We start from the raw sequence: 8,891 nt of genomic DNA, 5'->3' as shown, positions 1-8,891 counted from the left end.
TCTGCAAATTGATGGACGATCCGCATTTTTTTGCACTTAAACTGCTTTAGTGTGTATAATTGTGTGTGTACTTTAATTGGAAATTTAAAAGAAGGCGTAACTCGAACAGGCATTTAGTACATGAGGACCCTTAACCTAGTATTTGCAGTATCTGCAGCTTCTCCCTTGATAATTTGTTGATTTATTGTTATCAGCTTTATAAAATAAACTGCACCGATCACAATAATATCACACTCAATAATTGATAAATCAAAATCACTGTGAGTTTAATGACGCAATGTGCACTTGAAAAGTTTATCAGATCTACAGATGCACCCGGACTAACAAAAAGTGCATATGAGCGTCCCAAGCCTCAGGAGCGAAGAGGCCGGAGTGGGAGCCGCCGTGACCGAGAAAAATCGGTTTACCCTCCCATAAAAAGTTATCACTTCAAAAAAAATAATTAAACCAGAAAATTTGTACTCACCCTGGGGCTTGAGTTGATCCGTAGTTCATGGGGCGGCTGCTGCCCATTGGAGCTGATTGGGCAAAATTGGGGGGCTGATCGACGCCGCAGGGCGCAAAAGGGCAATCGTATTCTTTGCCAAAGTCCTGTTGTTGAGGGGGCTTTTGCCCTCCACAAGGAGTTCTAGGGCAGTCCTTGTTGTACCTAAACAAGCAGTTTTTTAGGGTAATTTTTTTCCACAGTAGGTACAGTCCTGCCTTGTCTGGTCTGGAGCATCCTTGGAGCCTTCTTTGCGCTTTCCAGACTTTTTGTAGCGATAAAGGCTTTTGCCCTCCTTGTCCTTAAACAAAACGCTCTTATCGTCCAGATTCATTTGGAACTGAGTGACAATTAATTTGCCAAAACAAGACATTCGCACGTAGACGCTGATTTTCCCTATTAAACTTCCTTGGGGGTCATTGATGTCGAAATCATCCTTCAACGTCTTTGCAGTAGGTGAGCTACCATCTGACAACTCCACACTGCTGATCAGTTCATTGAAGAGATTTGCGATGCTTATCAAGGAATTGCCTGATGGAAGGATAGAATGGAATGGGATAGAAGGAAAGCTCCCCGCTGCTTACCAATTTCCACTTTCTCAGGCAGCCATCCGGGTTGCATTTTCTTCATCACAGAGACGCAGATATCGAACTGCTCAGAGGCTCCCGCTGCCTGCTCAGGGCTGAGAGAGAAGAGGCAGCTTTTGCCGCTCTTCACCGACTCCTTGTCACCTTTTTTCAAGTTCCGTTTAGGGCTGAAATCGGCTTCGCAAACATCCAGGGGCGCATTGTCGAGGAATTGGAAGGAAACGCAAGTTTCACCTGGCGGGGCGTCGCACTCGCATTTTTCGCCCAGCTGCACGTTATCAACGAGAAATTCCAGCAGGAAGAGATTCTCAGTGACGATTTTCTCCATTTCAGAATTGAGCAAATTGCAGAACGAGTAATTTTGCTGTCACGTCCTAGACTATTTGACTGTGATGGAATCTTGCTACCAGTCAATTGTTAATACAGGGGGTTACGTTTAGAAAAACATCTTGTAGTCAGAAATCTTCAAATTAGTAAGGAACGTCAGACAAACGAAATGCAGCACAATGCTACGTGCGAAGCGCTGCCAATAAAACTCGTAATATTGAAAGAGCCTGCTGAAAGCAGATTTTTATTAGGAGAACTTTTTCGCCCTAAACTGGATGTCTGGGGGAGGGTAATTGGTGTAGTAGAAGTTGCAAGCTGCGTTCCTGAATGGCTGACCCACCCTGCAAAAGGGCGGTTAGAAGCCAGCAAAAGACCTTCAAGCCAAACGTACGAATGCATTTCGTGTTTTCTCCTGCAAGGGTCGTCCACTACCACTGCTGTTAAGCAGGGTTCTTTGGCCCAGCGGCCTGGATGCCGATTTGCTGGTGCTTCCAAGCTGAGAGGGAGATTGAAATTTGCAGCATTCTCTTTTAGGTCGCCCATATTTCCACAATCCTGCCACCAAAAGGGCGGCTGCTTGACGCACTTTACCACTTTCATTGGAGGGTGGCTTTCTGCGTGTTCTTTCTTCTGAGCGGTTCTGAAGCTTTCCTCTAAAGCGCTTTGCTCGCGTTGGCACTTTTCGCGCAACTTCTGCAGCCGCTGCTCTTCCAAGCACACCAGCTCGTACTTGTAGGATCTGTTAAATACTTTCTCTGAAATTTGAGCGCTTTTAGCACCATGTTAGTTGTTTCAGAAACTAGTTCCGCTGATGGCTACCTTTGTGCCGATAGGCTGGATCATAACTATCTCTCTTTACGTCGAATTTCCTGAACAAATCATGAAGAAAATAGTCGTCCTTGCCAGGCTCGTCGACCCAAAATGCTCGCGCTTCATTGGTCCATTTCTCCAGCATGTGCTGACTGCACTTTAGCCCCTGAAAACGCATCTTTAGGCCAACAAAAAAACCATTCTGGCCTTTAAAAAACCTGGATTTTCTTCGGAGTTTCGCCCTCTTGGTATTCAATAGGGGAGCAGAACTGACCAAGGGTGGATTGCGTCACTCTGGGCTCACCCCCAGGGGTGAATTGCGGGGAACTGCGCTGGATTTTCGGCACATCCTTAAGCTCGTAGTCTTTGGGGGGATAAGGTGGAAAAGTAAACATTTTCCCCGGAAGTTTTTCAGTTTTTTTCAGTAAATGTCAAGGTGTTGGAACGTAGCCACTTGCTTCCTTCAAAAATGGAACGTAGCCACTTGGCAAAGGTAAACATTCGGCAAATTAACTTTTATTATACAAAATTTAGACATTGTCATCATTATCAATATTCAGAAAGAAATTTAACAACTTTATCCGCTATATTGTGAACATGTTTCGAAAGTTACAACACATCCATTATTGCAGGTATCACACTATACAGAAGGGAAATCTTATTGACTAATCGCTAAAAACTAAATGGGAATGAGTGAGAAACTAAAATTAAATATAGCGGGGGTTCTCCCGAAGCCCGGCACCATGAAGTAAACATGGGAAATTTCGGAATTATTCAATTCAATTATTATTTCGGAATATTAATCAAGTTTAAAACCCTTCGGCGCACATACAAGTGAAAACGGTAGAACCGGGCGCCTTAATCACTCAAGCAACGCGCCACAGCCGTAACCATGGCAACAGGTGAATTCGTCCATACAAACATCTGTTGTACGCAACTTGACTCAACATCCGGTGTTAGTTACCTAGTTTTGCCTAGTTTCCACAAGCATTCAACGTTCAAATTTATAGAAAATTGCGGTGAACTTTAAGAAAACTTCCATAAGAGCTGTTTGGAGGATTCCCCGTAAGTAGAAGTTCCGTTTATTCTATCATGTTACTCGATTTTACTTTGCGCTTCATCTTTGCACTTTTCATGACTTTTGAGGCTTCAAAAACTTAAAAAATCGACTGACTATAAATACCATTACTTACACTTTGTGCAAAGCTTTCAAATGCAAAGTAACCATGTTTGCCTCTGAGCGCCAGAGTTCAGCTACAGCCCATATAGGAATCCGATCTAGATTTCGTTAGATAAAATGAGAATTGGTAGTAAATGGGACATTACATAATAAAACACGCGCAAATACATATATCACAAAATAACCCTATTTCCATGGGAGTTGTGAAGTTTAAATCAAATTCAGAGTTCAACTTTGAAGCCTACAACTGCTACTAAAGCTTGCTCTAAATTAGCAAGTTTTCGACGGGTATCAATTGGTAACGTATCAACCGCTCACCATAAATAATTAAAAAATAAATACAACTTTACAAGTAGAAAATAAAATGGCACACTATACAAATGCACATTGAGAAAAATAAACAACGCATGCCCTCACTTCTTAATCCGCTTCTGCTGAAAAGGCACTGACTGACACTCACGGTATTCAGGACAATGATTTTAAGAATAAAGCCTACCAAACAAGACAACTAATGAAAGATTCAGATCAGAAAAGAAATGGAGATTCGAAAGTTGCAAAGCGACTTCAATTATTTACAACAAAAAACTCAAGTCCTTGAATGATTGAGCGACCGTGATTAGAGCTGAAATATCTCGAAAGAAAATCGGCAAAACGAAAACAAAAATCACTCTCTGGCTACTACTGCATGTCAAATTCCGGGGCCTCCAGAAGAAATTGCTTAATCCGGCCATGTTCCACCAATGGGGTGGCCAGTTCGTCGTTGTCGATCCTGATCCGGATTTTGTTCATCTCTGGAAAAGAGCAGGGGTGCATTCTTGGCACATCTCCATTGTGGGGACTAGGAATGGGCGTATCCAGGGGTGAGTAGGGCACATAAATGCGCAACACATCCGGGCTGGGATTATGGGGCGTCGCCCGGGGGGTTGACTGGGCGCTAGTAATCGGCTTTTGCATTCCTGAAACAGCCAACCCTCTTCTAAATCCCCTTCTAAAGGGCGAAGCTAGCAATTACCTGATCCAACTGAACTAGCGCCTCCCAGTGAATTGTCGCTCATATTGCTGTGAGTGTCCAAACTGTTCTCATGAGCTTGAGACCGCGTCACAGTCGAGAACACTGATAGGTCGGCTGTTGATGTTACACTAGTGTCGGCCAATGAACGTCTGGATCCGCCGTGATCGCAGTCCAATAGGGAGCTGGCGTCGTCCATTGAAGGATCGAAGGAGAATTTCGAGCCTACAAACAAAGCTCAAGCTATTTACTGGTGCCTCTAGAAGCTCGCTTAAAAGTAGTGATAGGGATAAAAAAAACTAAGTCTAAAATCTAAAAATAATTAAATCAAGCCTCTTACCGGTTAGATAGATTAGCCAATTACCAAAACACACTAAACACATCACCACAACGGTTAATTTAATTGAGTGGTCAGACAGGCGGCGGGTTAGTGCTCAAAAAAACTGTTATTGTGCAGTGTTTTTAACGGCGACAACAACAAAAACAATCATGCTTAACTAGACATGCCAAAAACGTACCTTCACACGCTCACTTCTGGCAGTATTGAGACTTTTTGCAAAGAGAAAAATGCTCGGTTGGTTCAACGATTCAGATAAATTCACAATGCGTAAATGAAAAAAAAAGTGCCAACCATAACCGACACCGAATTACATTGGACAGGACTGTTAAAGTGGAGGTGAGGGCAGTTTTTGCTAGACAAAAAGTGCTCTCAGAAAATGAATTAGTAAATAACCGAAACCATACAAGTGTCGATTAGATTCGTAAAAAAATATATTGCAATAATATGCTAAAACTACCAAACGATTGGAAATAAAAAATATTTTACATCTAATTTTAAGCCTTAACTATGTGGAAAACATACCGTATTATTCAATATGTACAAAATTAAATTGCTACATGTTTAAAATGTACAGCGTGAAGTGAAACTATCAGCTACGTTGAAAAAATAAACCCATAACAGCGGATGGGTGACAAAAAATATTTTGCAGAATTCGACTCTTCATGGGAATTTATTGCCTATTTTGAGTTGGTTTATGAAAACTGATATGTTCAAATAAAAAGCCTTGGAATTGAGGAAAAGGCCCCGAATGCAAACATTACAATATCTCAGGCCATAGTGACTAAAAAAAACTCTACTCACATTAATCTTAGCAGAACTAAAAACAAACACTTAAAAAAAAATTGCCAATAAATGTGCAGTAGATCTTAGAGGTGAAGTGGCCCGTTGCGACAAATGATAACTGGTAAAAATACTATAAAAATACAAAATGGCCAATTTCTAAAACAAAATCAGTCTTGAAACGAAAAAAGGTATAGAGAAGGAACATCGCAAGCAATAAATGTGGGTATTAAAAATGCATTCATGACAGAACAGCGACAACTAAACCTAATATGAACTCATAGCCTAGTGCACTCGATCTCAACGCTACTATCCTCAGCTAAACTGCTCTTACTAGCCAAAGTTGTTCTACTACCCAGCGTGGAGTTATTCTCAGTATCCGTACCTGTGTAACCCACGGAATCGCCCACAGACAGGTGACTCTCCTTTTCATCGTCCTTCTCGGCAGACTCCCGAGCCATGTCGCTTGTCAACGTTACGATCTCTTGTGTTTGCTTGAAAGGAAAAAACCCGGTCACTTGACACTAAATCTGAAAGGGCAGGAATGGGACTGGGATGTACATGGACCGAGATAAAAGCGAAGTGTGGACTCTATTTCCTACCTTTTCCTTATCACTAAACTTGTCTTTTCTGATGCCCACGATTTCTTCAAAACTCGGCTCCGAAAACACCCCGAACGGCCGTTGAGGCAGCTCCTCGATATGAGGAGGACCCGGGTGATCCAGTTTGCTCTTCTTCAGCAGCTCCATGGAGTGTTCTAGTTCACGTATCACTGTATCGTCGTCGAACAGAAAATCTTTGTACAGCTTAACCTGCAAAAAGTCCACAATAGTTTAAAGTGTTATCACCGACTGCAAGTAGTACCTGAATAAAATTTACAATGGTATCCATATCACTAAACTTCAATAGGCTTCTCTTATGCATCTTGAGAATGGTGTAAGCCATTGCCGTGACTACTCTTTCGCCCTCAAACAAGTAGATGTCCCACACTCGGAGGCAAAGGCTGAAGGGAACCTGCAACGTTAAGATTACTGGATGTTCTTTGGAGAACCGCGCGAATCTTACTCGCTCAATGAAGCACACAAAAAACCATTTCAAAGAGTAGAGAATGGTGTCCAAGCCGTGCTTGTCGAAGTGCTTTTTGACCTTAGGCAGTAGTTTCGTTAAGATTTTGTCGTGATGCGCAAGAAATCGGGTGAGTTTGGGAAAACCTGAAAATAGCCTTTAGTTCCTGTTACTGCAGCAACGTGGCCTTGCATGTACCTTCTTTATAGAGGCCGTGCATGGCGTATTTGGGATCAGTGAGAAGAATATGTACAGCCCAAAAAGCATCTTCTTCATCCATGTACATAAGCAGCACTCCTGCCAGGCCGGACATGCCTTGACAATATCCCACTTCTGAATTGTACATAGCATAGGCCGTAAGGACATTAAAAAGCATCTGCTGCTTGATGCTGTAGCGCTCGCGATAGTGCAGATGCTCCCTTGAAAGAAATAGCATGCAAAAAGTGTTCAGTGCTCTCTCTTTTTAAATCACCTAAACTGCCTATTGACGTCTGAATCTATTTGCCGGGCATCAGTTGAATACTTCCGGGCTAATATCATCATTTCCTGGTACTTGCCCTTATTGCTCTTCTTTAGTTTGTCGATCTGCAACAGTTTACACCACGCTTCGCTTCGCAGCGAGTTTGGGATGCCCTTGTAAACCCTAGAGTGAAGCTTTTCCTGCAAATGCCAGCGTTTTTATCTGCGACACCAGACAACGCTCAACAAGGCCTACTTTTGATTGTTGCGCGTCCCAGTTCTTCAACATCTTCAGCCATTTCTTCTGCCGCTCTACCTCGATCTGCAACTTGCGGGCTTCTTGCGGATCCACTTTGGATGGTAAACGTTTGTCGTGAATGAATCCATATCTGAAGCCACGCTATTAGAGGAAGTTTTTGCGCTGTATGGGTTCGTTTACCTGTCCGTAGCGTGATACACTTCAAATCCTGGATCTTCCCAAGGGTCGATTTCGGCTCCTTCGCGACCCTGTTCATATCGCTTGAATATCTTGTCGCGCTCTTCAGCAGATCTGGATATTGCGTAACTATTTAAATACATTTTTCACTCCGCACTGTTTATTTAGGAAAACTAGTGGGTTCTTATAAGGTGGCAGGTTGCATTTTACCTTTTCAGAAGATCCTCTTCATTCATCCCATTGAGTAATTTTCAGACTGGTTAGTAAAATTGGTCTTCCAATCATGCCGTTAGGACTGGTCGGGTTTTAAGTTTGGACATCACAGTTCACACTTATGTTTTAGGCTGTTAATACATCTGAAAGTGTGTAATGGAAAGGTACTGTGGAATTTGTAATTTAGAGTGTTAGCATTTAAACCACATTAATTCGGGCTTTTTCTTTAACATACATTCTCATTGTCAGACTGTACATAAACAATTGATATCTCTTCTGATATGAACGTGAAGGATGTGAGGAGTGAATCATTCAATGTGTAAAAATATGCTCTTTTGTCTTAAACAGCTGAATAGTGTTTGCGGTTGGTGTTGCTTTTCGAAATGCTACTAAATGAAAACATTTCTACCAGCTGCTGGCTTTTGGTGTCTTTAAAGTAGGTGTTCCCAATCCGGCCGAAATTGGGGTCAACGTTTCAGAAACTCAACAATTTCAATGTTAAAGCCCCACTAAAGGTCGAGAGAAAAAAAACGAAAGCAACCAGCAATTTATTGATTGTAATTCTTCCTAGAGTAAGACATTTTGTTCACCTGCGGTAGCTGATTCAATAAAAAGTAAGGAATTTCCAGTTAAACCTACATAGTTTTTACTGGTAACATCTGCAGTTTAATCGGTCAAATTGCTTTAGAATCGCTGATAAATTAATAGGTTTAACAGGCTAATTTCCAAGCCGATTTTAGATTTTACGTGTTTAATTAAACAACTTCACTTACGGTGTCTTTCGTACGATTTATGGCAAAAAAACGATATTTTCCTCTTCATCAACACCAATCATAACAGTTGTCAATGTCGCTGTCGCCGATCATAGATAAAGACACTAGCGCATATATCGTAACTGACTCCTTGCTTAAATGACATGCGCAAGTCAGTTTGAGGTTACGTTACTCAAAACAAACTTCCATTTACCAAAACGGGTATGTATTAGGGCTCGGAATCAAACTCGAATAATTCGAGTATTTATTTTCCGTTCACCGTTTTCTAAGAAGCAAAATCGTTATCTCATATCATTTTTGGCAATTAGCCGCAACGGATAAAAAAGTGCCTTTCTCGGCACACTAATTGTAACATCGCGCAAAAGTTGATGTCGCGAGTCACCGTCGTGAACACAAACACGTAATTTTATATTCATTTGCTGAAGGGT

General features: G+C 41.8%; 3 protein-coding genes across 6 annotated transcripts in view; all 3 read right to left on the bottom strand.

Moving 5' to 3' along the window:
• LOC109539509 overlaps positions 1-1,488 on the bottom strand; it is a 3,987-nt gene extending 2,499 nt beyond the window's left edge. Inside the window, exons 1-3 of the mRNA XM_019907288.2 lie at positions 1,069-1,488; positions 703-1,015; positions 467-649 (exon numbers count right to left, since the gene is read on the bottom strand). Of these exons, the coding sequence (XP_019762847.1) occupies positions 467-649; positions 703-1,015; positions 1,069-1,399 (827 nt within the window). The 5' untranslated portion in view covers positions 1,400-1,488. The remainder of the gene's footprint in view (positions 1-466; positions 650-702; positions 1,016-1,068) is intronic.
• A 125-nt stretch (positions 1,489-1,613) lies between these two features.
• Positions 1,614-2,688, bottom strand: LOC109539446. The gene is made up of 4 exons (XM_019907192.2): positions 2,427-2,688; positions 2,218-2,374; positions 1,790-2,153; positions 1,614-1,739 (listed from the first exon to the last, which is right to left on the bottom strand). Exons 1-4 carry the CDS (start codon positions 2,601-2,603, stop codon positions 1,646-1,648), a joined length of 792 nt encoding a protein of 263 aa, XP_019762751.1. The 5' UTR covers positions 2,604-2,688; the 3' UTR covers positions 1,614-1,645.
• Positions 2,689-2,708: 20 nt separating this feature from the next.
• LOC109539442 (USP6 N-terminal-like protein) lies at positions 2,709-8,689 on the bottom strand. 4 transcript variants are annotated; one of them, XR_007282107.1, is made up of 13 exons: positions 8,464-8,689; positions 7,688-7,833; positions 7,481-7,606; positions 7,298-7,430; positions 7,055-7,242; positions 6,781-7,001; positions 6,583-6,728; positions 6,382-6,531; positions 6,120-6,329; positions 5,903-6,011; positions 4,401-4,622; positions 3,402-4,344; positions 2,709-3,364 (listed from the first exon to the last, which is right to left on the bottom strand). XR_007282107.1 is itself a non-coding variant. In XM_019907184.2 (12 exons), the coding sequence occupies exons 2-12, from the start codon at positions 7,711-7,713 to the stop codon at positions 4,067-4,069; spliced, it is 1,809 nt and encodes a 602-aa protein (XP_019762743.1). In that variant the 5' UTR covers positions 7,714-7,833; positions 8,464-8,689; the 3' UTR covers positions 2,709-4,066. The 4 variants fall into 4 exon arrangements, 3 of the variants coding, with proteins under 3 accessions (XP_019762743.1, XP_019762745.1, XP_019762744.1); XM_019907184.2 differs by having other exon boundaries at positions 2,709-4,344; XM_019907186.2 differs by having other exon boundaries at positions 2,709-4,344; positions 7,481-7,591.
• Between the last annotated feature and the right edge of the window lie 202 nt (positions 8,690-8,891).

The sequence above is a fragment of the Dendroctonus ponderosae genome, unplaced genomic scaffold (genome assembly GCF_020466585.1).
Source record: "Dendroctonus ponderosae isolate FM_Combo_2020 unplaced genomic scaffold, Dpon_F_20191213v2 Dpon_F_20191213_8, whole genome shotgun sequence".
Taxonomy (NCBI): Eukaryota; Metazoa; Arthropoda; class Insecta; order Coleoptera; family Curculionidae; genus Dendroctonus; species Dendroctonus ponderosae.
Note: the sequence above shows the minus strand (reverse complement) of the source record. Positions and strands in the feature narration are given on the sequence as shown.